We start from the raw sequence: 20,225 nt of genomic DNA, 5'->3' as shown, positions 1-20,225 counted from the left end.
TCAGAGACGATGGATTGATGTTTACAGAAGGAACAGTCATGATTGAGACAACTGATTGATAGTTTGCAAATTAATTGTTCACTGTATGATTATCAGATTTTAGTGAGATAGTCTATAATTTTGTGCCTGAATACATTCGATTGTCCCCACTCGTGTTCTTGTTCACTACAATATATTTATCATTTCTGAGTAACTATTTTATGATCAATAAATACTTCTCTAATAAGTTTCATTTATTTCGATAAGAATGAGCCCTTAATAATATAACGATTTTGTTCTTATTACCTATTCAATGGAGATACAGATTCATTTCCCTAACCAGTAAACTTTATCAACATAATCAATCATGAGCTTATTTTTCCACTTTCATAAGCTACTGAACAATATTAATTCTTTTAAAGTTTGAAACGTATTCTAAAGTGATTCACTTTTCTAAATTATCCCTTATATGCTCATTGGTAACATAGGTCAATTTATATATTTTTTTTTTAAAAAAAAATTAAGATACGATCAGTATTCTAGTTTGACAACTATTAACCAGTAACACCTATATTCGAATCGTCTCCCACTTGATTAAAATCAGAAGTCAGATGCGAAGAGGTAGGAAAGATATATTTGATGCGTTATCATTATATCGAGAAGCGGTTGCTCTAATCTGGGTAGTGAACGTAGGAGCTGTTTCCCACGCTGAGTTGTAACGTGATCTGGTGCGGATGCATGACCAAACGCCTTCAGTTAAACAAGTTCGTTTAAACTAATGTGGTCAGCATCCAATATCGAACACTTAAAGAGCTATTGATTTTGGGGAATTATTTACAGCTACAATTATTACTGTAACCCATATGTCTTGTAAGTAATCTGTTTAAAAAATAGAAAATTTTTGCATGTTGTATGATTAGGTATAACAACAATAAAGTTTATATTCAATCTTTTTTTCTGTAAATGACTATTTATCAACCATTCTAAATTCTAATTGGTTCATTCTTGATCATCTCCCAACCATTCGAAAATGACCAATCCCATTCTAGGTATATATTTCTTATAAAATTTAGTTACGAAGGTGACGATTTCACTTAGCCTTCATATACTCATTTATCTAAATCTTTTAATATTCAATTATGTAAATACACTTTTTGTGAATATCATGACTAAAAAATCAAAAAAATTAATTACCAAAGAAGAATTACAATTAAGAAAAGGTTTAAAAAAAGAATTTTTATATTTTTGTCAAACAACAACTATACGTGGTGTAACAAGAGTTGTAAATGCTCGTAATAAAACATTACAAATATTATGGATAGGATCAGTGATATTATTTTTTGGTGGATTATTTATTTGTATGTTTATATTAACACGTCAATATTTAGAATATAATGTAATACATCCACCACAAGTATTACGTGATACACCATCACCATTTCCATCATTAACATTATGTAATTTAAGACCATTATCATCTGAAGCCAATATTATATTAAATAAATATAAATTAAAATCACCTAGACAATTTGCTATAGATTTGAATAATTTTGCAGCTAAAGCATATTATTATAGTAATGATATACATTCATATCAACAAGTTACTAGTGCAGTATCAATGGGTGGATATTTAGAAAGTTTACCTCAAATTGTTGTACCAAAACTTGGACATAATTTAAGTCATACAGTAATTCATTGTATGGTAAGTTATATTATTAATTAAATATGTCTATCAAAATCAGTATCATATTAGATATTTGCTTACCTGTAGAATATTTATGCTGCCTAAAAAACTATCATAGTATGTTTCAAATTTAACATTCATACTAATAACGAGAAGAGAATGGGGATTGCACCGATATCGTCATAATTCACAAGCATTATAAGCAGGGATAATGGATGGTAGCTAGCGGTGGAATCCAGGACATGCGTTCCGTCCTATTAGGAATTCGTCAGCTGGATATACATGCATAGCGGAGTGATTATCAACTCTTCGATGCAGGTATATCCAGCTGATTAGTCCCAAATAGAACGAAATGCGCGTCTTGGATTCCACTCCTGGCAACCATCCATCTTTGCTTATAAAGTAATTCTGTTTATTTTTCAACAATTGTATTACATTATTGTCATTTGTATAGTTGTATAAAAATGAAACAAATATGATGAATATGGTAAAAGATTTGAGAATCAGTTATCCGTTAAACACTGTTCTACCAACAAATGTCATCTTTTCATTTTTTTTTAAGTTCAACAGTTTGATTAATAAGGAAACAAGAGAGAAAAAGATTAAAATAACAATGTTGGCCTCGTATCTATATATTCTATTAATCATAGAGATACTTCACATAAGCGTAAATATACATATACTTTTTTCTAAATTTAGTTAAAAGTCTACTAATGATAGATAAGTATTTTACTTATGATTTTCATTACTGAATACTAATCATATTTTCGTCATCAACAAATGTAAGCAAAGATGGATAGTGGCTAGCAGTGGAATACAGGAAGCACGTTTCGTCTTATTTGGGACTCATCAGCTGAATATACCTGCATCTCAGAGTTGAAGTTCACTCCGGAACTCGAACCCAGCACCATTCACTTCAAACACCATCGCGTTATCCACATAGCTACTGTTGTATCCTGAAGGAAATTGTATTGTATAATTGTTAAGTAACTAACCTAATCATATTCGTGTTCCTCTTATCATTAGCTTTATTTTGACCTTTGAACTATTATTATACGATTCTTGAATTATCATCAGTTTATTGATTACTATTCACATTCACATTTGGCTAAATATTATACAAATGTTATTTTCTATTTTATGGTACGATGTGATCAGTTTGTTTGGTATATAAACCCGGTATGTTTGTGAATAATGATTCATACCACAGAGGCTGTTATTGGTGTTTTGGACTTAACTGGCTGGGCTAGGCAGAAGCAGGACCGGTTAGCGCTCCAGACTGTTCGTACAGTTTCGCGTGTCACTGTTCCAATCGATAATTCGCTGCTCTCTGATTGGCGGTCTCATCAAGTCATACATTAACTAGGCATCCACTCGGCCACTAGATATAACAGCTACTGAGTCCTGATAGCCACTTGCTTATCCAATGGGGTGATGTTTAAATTGACTTGGTGTTGTTTACTTGGATATATAGTATTCAGAAATTTCGTATTTCACTTAATTTTTTTCCTACAATCGTTTACATGTTCATTATTCAGTACAGTTAGTAAGTATACATAGTAATCGAATGATTCTAAAGTCTATGAAACATTTTGTGATACAAGTCAAGTTTTGATTTAGTGTTATTTTGAAGTTTGTTCTTTTAAAAAAATGTTTCTTTCCTCACTTTTCTGCTATTCACTTCAATTACACAGTGTTAATTTGTAGATCATACAATTGACTTATTAAACCTATACATAACTTAGGTAAGCAAAGAAAATACAACCAACTGATTCCTTAGTAATATATGCTTTAATTTTTCTTTGTTATACTAATCTGTCGTTGAAACTCTATCTGTTATTGATGTATAGCATTCAATACGATTGAGTAAAAGCGATGAAAAACTTATACCACATAAATTTCTTTTTATGTATACAAATGTTACCAACTTAGATGTTTCCATAGTTTTACATCACTAACTGGATAGCTATTTCGTCCTAGTGCAAGACTCCTTAACAGTCCGCATCTACGATTAGATCAAGTACCGAGTTCAGGACAGTTAGAGATCATGTCTAGAGCTTAATGTTAAAACCATTGATTCAACATTCAATGGTCTACACTTTTTAACTACAGTCAATTTGTTACAATGAGAGACTATCACCCATTGCCAATGATTATATTTGTCTCATGCCTAGCAATCAAAACAAAATACTGAATAAAAGGTTGTTGATGTAGTTTTTTTATTAAACTACACTCATAAAAGTGATAATCCTAAATCAGTATGAATACAATGAATATCCATGTTAATAAACAATCACTGAGGTGATAAAACGATAATTACTAGATATTACAACAAGATGGAACTTTTGATTATGAATCTTATATCCAATATTAATGAAAGGTTTGTATCCAATTGTTGTGAACAAGAACACGGGTGGGGACAATCGAATGTACTTAAGCACAAATTTAAAACTATCTTACTAAGATCTGATAACCATACAACAAACAGTTAATTTGCAAAACAACAACCAATTGTCTCAATCTTAACTGTTCCTTCTGTAAATATCAATCCATCTTCTCTAATTTCATTGTTTATGTATTGTCCTACCAATTGCGCTTCATATCAGTTCTTTCCTTATCGGTCTTCTGCCAAAATACATTCAATGTCTGACTATCATCATATACTACTTATGTGGATATAAGTAGATCACAACACATTATAAGTACTAAACAAATTATGATCAATTTCCAATGATAACACGTAGCCCTCTTTAGTTTGATAAAACCATAACTAATTATTAGAAAATGTATTACAGTCAAATCAATAAAAGACTTGTATGTAACAATAGACTGACAGTGTTTATACTGGACAATTTATTCGTTTATATTGTTTCGTTGTCGAAAGCAAAATACCTTAAATAAGATTTACCATAATTATTGAGGAGTCCCACAATAGGACGAAACGGCTGTCCAGTGCTTCCAGGTTTTCCATGGTGAACTAGCTTCAATTGATTCATAATCTCAACTATTAAGATTACTATAATATCCACAAAACCTTTTCTGATACTAAAAGATATTGTTGATATATATTTTATAGCAGCTCACTTGCTCTTCGGCACTAGTTTTTTATTCTTGCTTCATGCGCCTGAGGTTTTGGTGACTTGTGCATGGTGGAATAATAAACGTGATCAACACTTCGTATTTGCCTTCTGATTTAAACACCATTGAGAGCATTATCCAGTAACGGTTATCAGGACGAACAGTGTACGAAGTTTCTGAATAATACCGAATATCGACCACAACCATTTTTTTTAAACTTTGCATTTAAAAGACAAAATTATATCAATCATAGAAAAATACATAACATAATAGAATAAATTAGGTGACCTAAAAAAATTTGTCAGTTATGTCATCAATAAGTAAATATTTCATTTCAGTTATTGTGATTTTATTTAAGAAATGTCATTTTTCTCTAAACCTTCGGTCATATCCCGATGGGAAATATGATTGATAACTAATGGAATCTATTTGTGGAATAATACTATACCTATATTTCCTACTGTATAATTGTTAAGTAACTAAGTTATTCATATTCGTGTTCCTCTTATTATAAGCTTTATTTTGATCTATGAACTATTATTATACGATTTCCCATTTTTGAGTTATACCCAGTCTATCAATTACTGTCTCCCACATTCATAGCCACTTTTGGATAGATCTTGTACAAATGTTATTTTCTATTTTATGGTGTGATGCGGTTTTGTTGGTTTGTATAAAAACCTATTATGTTTAAAATAAATGATTCATACCACGGAGGCTGTTGTTGGTGTTCTGGATTTAACAGGTAAGGCTAGGCGGAAAGCAGTACTGATAAGTACTATAGACTGCTCGTACGGGTTTCATGAGTCATTAGTTCAGTCGATAATTCCCTGTTTTCGAATTCGCAACATCATCACGTCATATATCGATAGGAGTACAAGTTTTTGTGATTTAACAAAGCACAACATTTTGTTGTGTTAAAATTGTTTCAGCTAAATGATTTAATTATCAAGTTTACATTGTAACATTGAACACTATCATAAATGTCTACTTTTATATGAAATAAGTTCTGTACAGAATGATAATGAAAACTTTGTAATGAAATGAACCAGATTCTAAAGTATAACAATAATTGGAATCATTTCAATTCGGTACAAATCTTTTCCACCATTTCAAAAGCAGTAAAATAAAATAATAAAAAATTTGTTATATTTCAATGAATAGGAATTTGAATTGATGACGTTCCGTGACTTGACGTCAGCTACTTATTCATAGTAACAATAAAAATAATACAGTTATGAAACGTCAGAAATTGAAATTTCTACGTATTGTGATATCCTAAGTATATAGTTATTTTATTATTGGTAACTCTCTACCAATACCCAGAGTTATATGTAATTACTAAGTGGAACTCTGATACTAATACCTAATAACTTACAATTACTTACAAATTTCTATTTGTGGACATTGTGATTGTATCTGACAACGGGTTGCAATTCTCAAACTGATTAAGATCTATAGTTAAATGATTGCATTTATTTTAGAACTATATAGATATATGATAAAACTATAGTCATTTAAAATGAAGCATATCATAAGGATTAAATGAAAATACTATAATGAGAATAGGTGTTTGTGATTTTAATAGTTGAATTCATGAATCGATGTAAGCTAAACCACCATTGAAAACCTGGAGGAACTAAACGTCTGTTCATGCTAGTGTGGGACTCCTCAGCAGTGAACACCCACGATGCCGCATTCGGGGCTTGAACCTAGGGCATTTGGCTTCGTGTGAGAACACTTAACCTCTAGACCACTGGGCCAGCCGACATCCAAAGGTGTTAATGTCTGTAAACAGTAAGTGTACAATCAATATTTCTTAAAATTATATAGATAGATCAATTCAGCAATTCACCGTCAAATACCTAGTACATTCCTCTTTTCCCACTTTTTCCAAATAGTAACCTACAAACTGTTAGTACTAGAAATTGTGTACCATAGTTATATGGAGATATATACCAACAAGTGGAAGCAGACTTATCAACCGACTATTTTGTTTACATATGAAATACATAAATGATTTGATAAAATAATTAAAATACTAGAATACTTGAATTTTTCGAAAAATATGTGTTATAGCAGACTGATAATGAATCATTTATTATGGCCTTATAACACCTAATGTAAATTAAGGACATTAATCGTAAATGATCACTGGTTTGCTAAAGTTGACAAAATTGACTAAATATTTACGCAAATTAGTCTAGTGAATACCCTATACCATTCGGATGGTTAATTGATGAAAGGGTTTACTTAAGGAAGTTTATATAGTGTTTTTATTACTTGTCTAATATAGATTGTTTTCATTTTTTCTTCGATAATAATTACGTCTTACCTAAAACCCCGATTAAAACAATCAGACTGAATAAGGTTTGTCTTTTCTGATTGGTAATATTCAGGATTGAATCTAATCAATATCTTTTGGTAAGTGAACTGATAGATAGTATGTTGATTAAGAGTAGGACGCAGGAACATTCAATTAGTAGGTCTCAAATCAGGGAATCAATAAACACATTTATAATTCGAAAGTTTCAAGGATAAATATGAACATACAGATTTTTCCTACTGTCTAAAATATGAATTAATTTCTAATGAGACCTGGAATATACTTCAATATAATTTGTACCATAATTTCCAAGTTATTTCTTTTTGTGTTATTAACTTGGAATAATGTATAACTGGCATATAGATCACAGGAACTATTTTTTTATGATAGTTTTTCACTGAGTCATACTGTAGTGAACAGAACACTAATGAGGACAATCGAATGTATTGTAGCACAACATTACAGAATATCTCATTAAATCTGATAATCATACAGTAGACAGTTCATTTTCAAACTATCAATCAATTGTCTCAATCATGACTGTTCCTTCTGTAAATATCAGTCAATCGTCTCTGATTTCATTGTTCATGCATTTTCATACTGATTGCGTGCCGTTCCCATTCTCTCCTAATCGATCTTCTACTGAAATACATTCAATGCCCGACCATTACCACATACTACTTATGTGGATGTAAGTAACCCACACACAATACTACTTAATCACAAAACTTTCATTTTTATTGATAATTAAGTTCGAAATGATTATGAAACCTTGACAGTTGAACCAATAACATTAGAGAACACAACATTATCACAGACATTGACTTTATTCTAGATATCTCCTTAAACAAAATCTATTTGTTCTTCCTAATCAGCACTTAATTGGTCCATTTTTATTGAACTGATGTAAATAAGAAAGTAATTGGATCAGGCATCCTACAACTAATCAGTAAACTGTCAAAACTGAGAAATCGTATCTTTATTCTACATTGTTTTAGTAAGGAAACCAATTTCTTATCATTTGTCGTTTATCTCTTATATAAATAGAATAGAGAACGCTTTGTTTTAGCAATAGAATAAACTTGTCCAACATTATAATATGAGTTTGAATCAAATTCGCCTTTATAATATCAAAACAGAAATACTTCAACAATAACAATAACTATTCCACGATCCAATATTTTAAATCAATATATTATCATTATTACTATTATTACTTGTTATAACTTGTGACCAGTGTGCCCTGTTAATTTACAGCATAATAATACCGCCTATTAGAGAGCAGTGAATTATCGATCGGACCAATGATACACGAAGCCCGTTCGATCAGTCTAGAGTATTTATAGGTGCTGCTTTCAGCCTAGCCCAGCCAGTTAAGTTCAGGACACCAATAACAGCCTCTGCAATATGAATAATGTATTTAAAGCTGTTATGTCTCGTAGGTTGAACGCTTTATTCGGATCCTAGCTATTCGGATAACCCCAGGCTAGCACTACTCAGCGACTTGAAAGACCAGAGAGAAGACACGAGCATCAGAGAAGCACTTTACTACAAGGTTCAATTAAGGTTCAATTATGTACAGAAAAACAGGGGTTTTATAGTAATTAAAAGACCTTGAGATCCCATAGTAACAGTATGTTAACAGCCAATCAGGACCTTGTTATTTTAGTAGCATTTTAGTAGCACGAAGCCCGTTCGATCAGTCTAGAGTATTTATAGGTGCTGCTTTCAGCCTAGCCCAGCCAGTTAAGTTCAGGACACCAATAACAGCCTCTGCAATATGAATAATATATTTAAAGCATACTGAGTTAATATACCAAACAAACTGACCACATCGTACCATAAAATAGAAAATAACATTTGCACAAGATTTGGCCAAATGTGGCTGTGAATAGGGGAAACAGTAATCAATAGACTGGGTATAACTCAAGAATGGTAAATCGTATAATAATAATTAACAGATAAAAATAAAGCTCACAATAAGCGGAACATGAATATGAATAGTTTAGTTACTTACCAACATGTATCATATTGATCTATAAAATAATTCTCAAATGGTACCCCATTCATAATTCTCTTCGGGTTAGTTTATTTGTATTTTTATATTCATCTTGACAGATTCACGCAAATGGATAATTCATTAATTTTTTTTTAAAAAAAAAAAAGAAAATTTAAATTTCACAATTCACTTCATTCAATTTTTACTTCGAAAAAAAATTTGATTAATTATTTAAAAACGTGTTATTATCAGGTCAAATTAAAAACAAGATTTGTTTTACTTTAGTTAAATTGATCATAGAATCAAGGTTAATTTTAAAGGATTTAATTAATTAATCTATATTAAAGAATTGATCATATATATCCATTTCAATATATACATGAATAGAAGTGAAAAGAACAATTTATAGGATAAGATAACAGACATAATATGAAGGAATCAAAGGTGAATATATTGTTAAGATGGTTTGTCAATAATAGGTTATAAACTTAAACAATAATATTAAATATAATTCATTTAACATGTACAGATAGGCGAATTCAATTTCTAGATATATGATCTGTAGTGATACTGTAGTGAATGAGAACACAAGTGTGGACAATCGAATGTATTCGGGCACAAAATTACAGACTATCTCAGTAAAATCTGATAGCTATACAGTAAAAAGTTCATTTGTAAAATATTAATCAATTGTCTTAATCTTAACTGTTCGTTCTGCAAATAACAATCCATCGTCTCTGATTTCATTGTTCTTGTGTTTTCATACCAATTGTATTTCGCTTTCATTCTTTCCTCATCGATCTTCTAGTGAAATACATTCTCTGTCTGATCATCGTCATTTGCTAGTTATGTGTGTTTTAAGCAACCGACACCACAATACTATATCAGTGCTCGACCTGAAGTATATAGAGAAAAGTTCTCGCGTCTAACTTAGTGGTTGAAAATTATTGCTTTTATTATTAAATCATCTTAGTCACATTGAGTCTCTTTTTTTTTAGTTTAATTACAATGAGGAAACGTAACATGATAATGTAAACAAATCATGAACACGAATGACGATAAGTAAACTGAAAATCACAACTGCTAATTCTGTACACGTGAAAGGATCAAGATCACGTATGTGAGACTATTAATAGAAAGACCTAAAAAATATAGCAATACGGTAATGCCAGAATTATAAGGAATTGAAATTTTTAAAATATGTTGTGAAAAAACCTCGTATACTTAAACAATAATATTCAATACAATTCATTTACCATGTACAGAAAAGCGGATTCAATTTTGAGATATATTTTAAGTATGATCTGTAGTGATACTATCCCAATGCTCAATCTGAAGTAAGTAGAACAGAGTTCTAATGAGTAACTTAGTGGGTGAAAATTATTGCTTTTATTGTCAAATCATCTTAGTGACATTGAGTTTCTGTTTTAGTCAAATTACAATGAGGGAACTGTTATGTCCTAGTGAAGATATAAGTAAGGGTAACTCCCAGGACCTATTAATGGACTATTATTCTATATATATATATATATATATATTCTTATGGTTTAACTATTGAGTAACTAGATTGTATATATTCATATTCATCTTATTACAAGCTTCATTCTGACCTATGAATTATTATTGTACGACTTACTGTTCCCACATTCACAGCCACATATGACTTGATCTTGTACAAATATTATTTCCTATTTTATGGTGTGGTGAGGTCTACCTGTCTGTCTGGTATATAAACCAAGTATGCGTGAAATAAATGATTCGCATAGTAGGAGCTGTAATTAGTGTTCTGGACTCAGTTAGAAGGGCTAGGTGGACAAGGGACTGATAAAAACGCTAGACTGCTCAAACCGGTCGAAGTCATTGGTTAGCACAGTCCTAAGATTGGAAAAGTCGTATTCCGATTGGTGAATAATTTACGTGATAAAAAGCGGGACATAAAATCGTAAGCGAATTGACATACGGCCTATTTTTATAAAGTCATAACAGAACGTAACATAATAAAGCGAACAAATCATGAACAAAAAATGACGATAAGCAAACTGAAAATCACAGTTGGCGATTGTGTACACTTGAAACGATCAAGATCACGTATATGAGATTATTAATAGAAAGACCTAGTGATGTGGTAATGCCAGAATTATAAGGAATCAAAATTTTTAAAATATCTTGTCAAGAAAATATCGTAAAAACAGTTCAAGGGTTACCAAAAAAATGATGAGTAAAGCATTTAAAAATCACTAATTGAGCTCAAGTGTGGTCTTTGAAGTAAATCATATGTGAAATTAAGACATTATAATTATCATTAGTGATAACTTACCTACTTACGCCTGTTATTCCCAATGGAGCATAGGCCGCCGACCAGCATTCTCCAACCCACTCTGTCCTAGGCATCATTAGTGATAAACCAATAATTATATCTTTCTGAATATATTAATGAAGCCTGTAGAAATTCTGGCATTATTGATTATTTTAACAACCATGAATTCGTAGACAGTATGATTTTAATTTTAATAACTTTTGTACTTTTGAGTCACACGGTTCTTATAACATTTGAAGATATGTACTGAACCATCCACCTTGATGTTTTTAGAGTATAAATGGTAAGACAGTTGTAGGCAATATTAAAGAGGTCTAATTGACTGATTATTTGAGGTATTAGTTCGTTCAATGTAAGATGATGAACTGAGCAGCTAGATAGAAAACCTTTTGCATAAAATATATTATCTGACCTATCAAATAGATGAAATCATTATCCACAATGCTGATTTTATATAAATCAGGTTTTGTTTGTAATTGTATCACAATCGATACACTTGGTTCGTACTGTCACTTAGTTAATAATATATTTTTACGAACATTCATGGAATTTTAAATAGCTTTATAAACCTTCCGATAACTGCTTAGATATTCCTTATTTTTATGCATATTCGGACAATGTCGTATTTAGATTATACACTGATTGACATTGTACTGGGTTCGAGTCCCAGAGTGAACACCAAATCTGAGATGCAGGTACATCCAGTTGACGAGTCCCGAATTAGACGAAACAAGCGTCCTGGATTCCACTGCTAGCCACTATCCATCTTTACTTATAATGCTTGTGAACTAGAGCTATATCGAGGCAATACGCACAGTATGCACATATGTTAATAAGAGACTAACCAGTTGCATTCCTAAGCATCAATGGGAAGATTCAAACAAACAATACTAAGTGAATTGTAAATTACAGTTATTATTTCAAGTATACATGCTTGAAAGTTTTCAATTATGCAAACGATGCGATTAAGATGTTGATCAGCTGAAAATAGTTCATAAAATATAATACATTTATATTATTCTACTTTTATTATTATCTTAAACTTACTTATGCCTGTTACCCCTCGTGGAGGAGCATAGGCCTCCTATCAGCACTCTTCATACAATCCTGTTCTGAATAATCCTTTCTAGTTCTTTCCAGTTGCTATTAATCTTTTTCATATCTGTTTCCAATTCTCGACATAATGTATTCTTCAGCCTTTATTAATTTAAAGAATATTATAAATAATGTTTATATATTTCACCAGTATATGTAAACAAATAATGATTGCTTCATTATACAATTCAGCATGTCCCCTTTACTTAATAATGACATTATATTTCTTTTATGACAAAAAACAAATGAAGTACTGTTTTCTTCTTTTTTTATTATCTTATAAACATTTCATTTCTATTATAAGACCAAATTTTATAAAACCATAATAAATATCTCATTGAATTCATTGTTAATGAAAAGTGATTTAATGACTATATATATGGGGCGGTCAGACCGAAACGTGGCACAAGTCCATGAAGTCACTGACAATTGGAATGAGCCATGTTGGTAGGTGTAGACTACCTGTTTGGGATCAGCGAGATGATAGCAACCGATGGTTAGAGACCTTGAATGGAATGGCTGAAGATCGTTTTCAATGGTGAAGGTGCATTCACTATTTGTGTTCTCCCAAATTCTAGTCATCTGAATTCTCCATATTCCTTCCTTTTTTCTCTTTTCAAATTTATTTCACTGGATTATACTCCTTGAATAACATCTTCAAACCCTAATCTTTCGGATTAATGCTTATACTCTTACTACTTCTACTACTATGAGATTTGAATCGACAATTGTATTTTTGTGCTAATGTGGTATGGCAACTCAAACTGATGTACGTACGCACGAATTTCTACGTTGTGACTGACTGACTGAGTGATATATATATATACGCATGTTTCTCCTATTTTCTTGTTATTTACTTCTATGTAAGATACAATTAGACCCTTTAAAACAGTTTCAATTATATTATATATGTTTTATTTCCCTAATAGCAAATTAAAGTTTAACTAAATTAATTTATCTTAAATAAATTTGATAGTTCATAGTTCAACAATTTAAAATAGATCACTAATAGTCAATTGTGCTTTTGATAATTTTAATTTATCTAAGTGGTAAACTATTTAATTGTGAAAAGTTTTTTGTTATCCTGGAATAGCATCATCAAAGTTAACTTTAAAGTCATTCAAACATTTAATAATTCTATTATTTTCATAGTTTAAAGCATGAGTGAGCTAGACCACCATGGAAAACCTGGAAACACTGGACGGCCGTTTCGTTCTATTGTGGGACTCCTCAGCAATGCGCATCCACGATCCCACCCCGCGAGATTCGAACCCAGGACCTATCAGTCTTGCGTGCAAGTGCTTGAAATTTAGATCACTGAATTGGCCGACATCCAACGGTGTTAATATCTAACTTCAACCAATCCACGAAGTTGAGCATAACTTTGTATGGTTTGTAAGCTGTGAATTTTTTCTTTAGAAATGAATACCATAACTAAAAAATTTGTTACATAATTTCGAACTAACAATGAACTTTGAATGAATAATGCATGCATATTAATAATATTCATGTTCATAGCTTTAATAATGTACAACCATGGCTGTTAATTTCATGAAACTATCTCAGGTTTATATTATCATTATGATTATGTTTTTTTCTTGGAAAAGACCTTTGACATAACTTTTTGTGGCCATGATATTTCCATTATATGAAGACGACATCACTGATAGGACTGATTATGACAACACTGGTACAGGCCATCTGATATTTTAAAATTTAATGTACACAAATAGGTGAGCATGTGACTAATAAACTGGATATTAAACAAACGAGAAAGATATCTTGTACTGCAATGCTTCGCTAATCTTTCACCTCGATAACTGTTATAATACAAATCTCAACGGTGCATGAAACCAGAAAGCAAAGAGAAGCTGCAACTACAGTTTATTACCAAATAACTCAGGCCACAAAGCTACAAGCACATGAGTAAGTATCAGCAAGCAAGCGCGAGCAATTACATAGGCAAATTTGTAGCTAGATTGTATAAGGACGCAGCAAGACAAAGCAAAACCTGATAATAGGGTTTGAGTGCATACATATATGGAGAGGAGGATGAATCATCGAATGATATTTAAGTTATCAACATTTTGGCTAGAGCCTGTCATGTGCTCCAGTGATCATAACAGTATCATAATCGAAATTGAGCGTAGGATAATTGCTATGATCTTTATTTAAATAGTGATCTACCTAAAAGTAATATGCTTCCTTCGTAGTATTTCTTCAGTCAATCATATTCGATTTAAAAAATAATAAGATCAGTATCAATCTTTAATGCTGGCTAAACTATCAATTTAAGGGTATCACTTTGTTAATGCAATTGATTTACCTATATCCAAATTTACCTTTAATTTCATAAATTAGAACAAATATTTCTTTACCATACTCACTATAACTGTTATTTATAGCTTTATATTCAATTCGAAAGAATTTTATATTTGCGTGAGATTTTCTTTGTCAGCAATCTATAAGACCATTAGAAATGCATTCATTAAAATAATGAAATGACTCTCGTTGTTATAGTTAAGTGTTATATCTTGTGTATCTGCCTGGATGCCTTATTGATGATTAATGTGATAATACTGCCAATTAGAGAACAGTGGATTATCGATCGGACCAATAACACACGAAACTCGTACGAGCAGTCTGGAGCACTTGTCAGGATTGCTTTCTACCTAGCCCAGCCAGTTAAGTCCAGAACACCAATAACAGCCTCTGTAATATGCATCATTATTCTCGAACCTACTGGGTTTATATACCAATCAAACTGACCACATCGTGCCATAAAATGGAAAATAACATTTGTACGAGATTCATCTAACTGACACTGTGAATGTGGGAGATAGTAAATAATAGATAGAGCATAATTCAGGAATGGTCAATCGTATAATAATAGTTTATAGTTCAAAATAAAGCTTATAATAAGGAGGACACGATTATGAATAGTTTAGTTATTGAGCGATTATACGATAAAAAATATATGCATGGTATTGGTCGATAAATGGATCCCAAAGTTACCATTCATTATTGTTATCAAGACATAACATTAAGAATGAAGATTTAATGCCAAAAAAACAAACAAAGATATATTTCAGAAGGGGTTTTGTGGAGATTTAGTATTTTCATAGTTGAAAGAGTGAGTCAATTGAAGCTAGACCATCATGGAAAACCTGGAAGCACTGGACGACCGTTTCGTCTTATTGTGAGACTCCTCAGCAGTGCGCATCCACGATCCCGCCTCGCGAGATTCGAGACCAGGACCTACCAGTCTCGCACCAGTGGAGTTCAAACCACGTCTGTTGTGAGATATCAAATCACTGAAGACAATTGGTGAACGGTTGCTCAACTTCGTGGATTGGTCGGAGTTAGACATAAACACCATCTGATGCCGGTTCAGTGGTCTATCGGTTAAGTGCTCTGGAGCAAGACTGATAGGTCCAGGTTTCGAATCTCGCGAGGCGGGATCGTGAATGCGCACTGCTGAGGAGTCCCACAATAAGACAAAACTGCCTTCCAGTGCTTCCAGATTTTCCTTGGTGGTCTAGCATCAATTGATTCACACTTTTAACTATGAAAACACATATTTCATATGTAAGAAAATCTGCCAGTTATGTTAAAGAGATGAATAGAATAAAAATTAGATTATTAATCTAATTTACCTTAATCAAATATATATATACTTATTCATACAAAGGTATCTAGGCCATGTTCTCTAATCATAAAATGTTTTAATTAAAGAAAATTTAAATAAATGTCCTACAAAGCAAAAAAAAACCATTTAAATATCGTGCTGAGAATAAGGATATTATAAACTCTATAAGAATAAGCCTCTATTTTATACTTTGAACTGTATAGTTAAGAATTAGAATTAATTATAATATATAGTATTGATAGCAATAAGATAATTACAAATAATAATAAGTATTCTGAGGTAAATCTTAGTAGTGTTATCATTATTATTGTTAGCTTTATTCGATATTATACATTTAGTATTCTACTTAAGAAGAACACGAGTGGGGACAATAGAATGTAGTTGACATGGAAATTACAGAGTATCTCATTGAAATCTGACAACCATACTGTACATAGTTAATTTGCAAACTATCAATCAATTGTCTCAATCTTGACTGTTCATTCTGCAAATATCAGTTCATAGTCTTCAATTATTATTGTTCTTGCATTTTCGTACCAATTGCGTTTCGTTTCCGTTCTTTTCTTATCGGTCATCTGTCTGACCATTGTTATATACTACTTATGTGAGTATAAGCAATCCACACAACAGTATGACATAGAATTCTCAGCACAAATTATTTCAACAAGTTTCTGTTTCTTACTTCTTTATCGGTCCCGACGATAAATATTGAGTGATCACCAGTTGGAAGTCAGCATTAATGCTAACCTTCTTACTTTAACAAAAACTAATAACTCAATGGATCGAGTTGAGAATTGTATTGATATAAAGACAAAGCCCACATGAAACTGTTCTCCGCTATTTATCTCTACCTCTGTTTGAATATATTGCTAATTCAAAATCTAATCTTATTTTGTCTGTTCTCTAGTTATCGTTATTTAGAATTTTGATAGTAGCATCCTCGATTTTTGCTGGTTTCCATGACATCTTTAAACCGATACATTTCTACCGATGATTTGAATTTACAAGGTCATTGAAAGATATGAAGGTCTGCATTTTAATTTCTGATGATGTTCCAGATGTAAATTGCTGAGAATTTGTAAACCACCATGTAACATGGGAAATATACTTCATGGTTTTCAAACATTTTTCAACTAGTTTGACAATATGACAAAAAGTACTTTAAAATCTGTATTATTCTTTTCAAACTTAAGACTATTTAAACACTCATTCTTACTTACTTACTTGCGCCTGTTACCCCCAATGGAGCATAGGCCATCGACCAGCATTCTCCATTTCACTCTGTCCTGGGCCTTCCTTTCTAGTTCTATCCAATTTTTGTTCATTCTTCTCATATCTGTCTCCATTTCAAGGCGTAATGTGTTCCTTGGTCTTCCACTTCTTCTTTGGTCTTGAGGACTCTAAGTGAGGGCTTGCCTTGTGACGCAGTTAGGTGATTTCCTCAATGTGTGTCCTATCCACTTCCAGCGCTTCTTCCTGATTTCTTCCTCCACTGGAATCTGGTTTGTTCTCTCCCACAGTAGAATGTTGCTGGTAGTGTCTGGCCAACGGATTCGAAGTATTTTCTGTAGACAACTGTTAATAAACACCTGTATCTTCTAGGTGATGGTTTTCGTAGTTCTCCACGTTTCCGCCCCATACATTAGAACTGTCTTGACATCTGTATTGAAAATTTTGACTTTGGTGTTGGCTTACAATTGCTTGGAGTTCCAAATGTTCTTCAGTTGTAAATATGCTGCTCTTGCTTTGCCGATCCTCGCCCTCACATCTGCATCTGATCCACCGTATTCATCGATGATGCTGCCCAGATATGTAAAGGTTTCCACATCCTCCAAAGCTTCTCCGTAAAGTGTAATCCGATTGATGCATGTTGTATTGTATCGGAGAGTCTTGCTTTTCTCTTTGTTTATATTGAGACCTACTGCTGCTGAGGCTGCTGCTACACTGGTCGTTTTCTCCTGCATTTGTTATTGCGTTTGTGATAGAAGAGCCAGATCATCCGCGAAGTCTAAATCGTCAAGCTGCATCCTGCCTGTCCACTGTATCCCGTACTTTCCTCCAGATGTTGACGTCTTCATGATCCAGTCGATCACCCAGGAGAAAGAGAAAGGGTGAGAGTAAGCAACCTTGCCTAACACCGGTCTTTACCTCGAATGAATCGGTGAGTTTTCCTCCATGCACGATTTGGCAGTTTAGTCCATCATAGGAATTCCGTATGAAATTGACTCATTCACATCCTAAATATTCTCATTTAGAATAGAAATAAGACCATAATTAGATAATTTGAGATAATAGAAAATAAGGGAAGACGTTTTGGTTTTTTGGTTTTTAGAAAAAAATGCCAATACCATGTTTCAACAATAATTTTATTTTCATAAAAAACGGACTGAAAATTGCCAAACCAAGTTTGCAATTGTAGCGAACTAATTATCAACACACTAAGCATGGTGTTTAAATGTACTTTATTTAAATGAATGAAAGTGAATAATTGCTAATCACTTAATGAATTTCATCATTCACCTTTAATTATTATTATTATTATTAATAAAAAACAATTGGGCTTAGTGTTTTTGATTGAATATTTTATGAATAAAAAGTAGCTTCAAAACTTCTTACTACTTATAAATTTGAATAGTAATTATCTACTGGTTCTATTTGTAGGGCAAATTATGAATCAAAACATATGTTATAAAACTCTCGCGAACCTAATAGCTCGCTATTGATAATTTTATGTATGACAATTTGTAGGTCTTTCTAGAGAATAATCTGGACTTACTAACTTAGTTAGGCAGACGACCAGCATTCTCCAACCCACTCTGTCCTGGACCTAACCCTCCTTCTTTATTTGGGCTTGGGACCGGTAGTAGCCCCCGGAGGGGCTACAGGTAGAGTTAAAATAATCTAGAAGTACTAATCAATTGTTTTTTTTATGTTTTTATGAAAGGCAGGTGGTTTTTCAACTTAATACTCATCTAAGTTTAGGAATTTTTTCAAGAAATATAAAAACCCTGAAAAAGTAAAACCGTTAAGAGCTAAAGCTCAATCTTTCACTGTAGGATAGCTTTCAAACGACTTTATTAAATAACTTCTGAAATACATTTAGCCAAATATTTGTAACAATTCATGTCCATGTTAAGAGTTTGAACAGCACATGCATCACATACACTAAAATGAAATCTTTGAAAATGGCATTCTACTCTTAATTCCATAATGATCTAATTATGCGATTTTACACATAGAAACCATGTTTTAATCACCTAGTGATGAGAATTTTTATAAAAACCAAAACCTGGATAAAAGCTATTGAGTAAAGACATATTACATCGGCCCTAAAAATACTACTACTCTTTGGAATATTATTCATTCATATAATTATTTTTAAATGTTTCGGATTTATTTCTGATCTAGTGCATTATTCTAGATTTTATTCTCAACTAAATCATTAGTTGTGAAAAGATGCAACACTGATAAACAAACATTTTGTAAACTGAACTCAATTAAAACACAATAAAAGTTTAAAACCATAAGTTGTAGTCTTGTCGTGGTTTTTATACACCCACAACTTACTAATTTACGCCTGTTACTCCTTGTGGAAGAGCATAGGCCGCTCACCAACATTCTCCACACAGCTATGTCCTGGGCAATCCTTTCCAGTTGCTATCCATTCTTTTTCATGTCTGTTTCCAATTCTCAGTGTAGTGTGTTCTTTGTTCTTTCACTTTCCCGTTTCTCTTCAGAATTCCAAGTTAGCGCTTACCTCGTGATGCAGTTTGATGATTTCCGTAATATATGTCATATCCACTCCCAACTTCTCTTACTGATTTCCTCTTCATCTGAAAGCTGGTTTGTCCTCTACGACAGCGAAATGTTTCTGATGGTATCCTGCCAATGGATAATGAGTATCTTGCACAAACAACTGTCTATAAACAATTTTGTAGCAGTTCTCCACGTTTCAGATCCGTACATTAGAACTGTCTTGACGTTCGTATTGAAGATTTTCACTTCCATATGTTCCTCAATTGTAGGAAGGCTGCCCTTGCTTTTCCAATCCTCGCTCCCACACCTGCATCAGATGCCGCTGTCCATGTACCTGAAAGA

The 20,225-nt window shown here is 32.3% G+C and overlaps 1 protein-coding gene across 1 annotated transcript in view; it reads left to right on the top strand.

Annotated features, from left to right (window-relative positions):
- Window positions 1-1,144: 1,144 nt before the first annotated feature.
- Window positions 1,145-20,225, top strand: part of Smp_170810 (putative amiloride-sensitive sodium channel) — a gene marked incomplete at both ends in the record, with an annotated part of 66,559 nt that continues 47,478 nt past the window's right edge. Inside the window, 2 exons of the mRNA XM_018793852.1 lie at window positions 1,145-1,436; window positions 1,518-1,681. Coding sequence (XP_018648323.1) covers window positions 1,145-1,436; window positions 1,518-1,681 — 456 coding nt within the window. The remainder of the gene's footprint in view (window positions 1,437-1,517; window positions 1,682-20,225) is intronic.

This window comes from Schistosoma mansoni, chromosome 1 (genome assembly GCF_000237925.1).
Source record: "Schistosoma mansoni strain Puerto Rico chromosome 1, complete genome".
In the NCBI taxonomy this organism is placed as follows: Eukaryota; Metazoa; Platyhelminthes; class Trematoda; order Strigeidida; family Schistosomatidae; genus Schistosoma; species Schistosoma mansoni.
The sequence above is the reverse complement of the archived record's forward strand: the minus strand, read 5'-3'. Positions and strand labels throughout refer to the sequence as shown.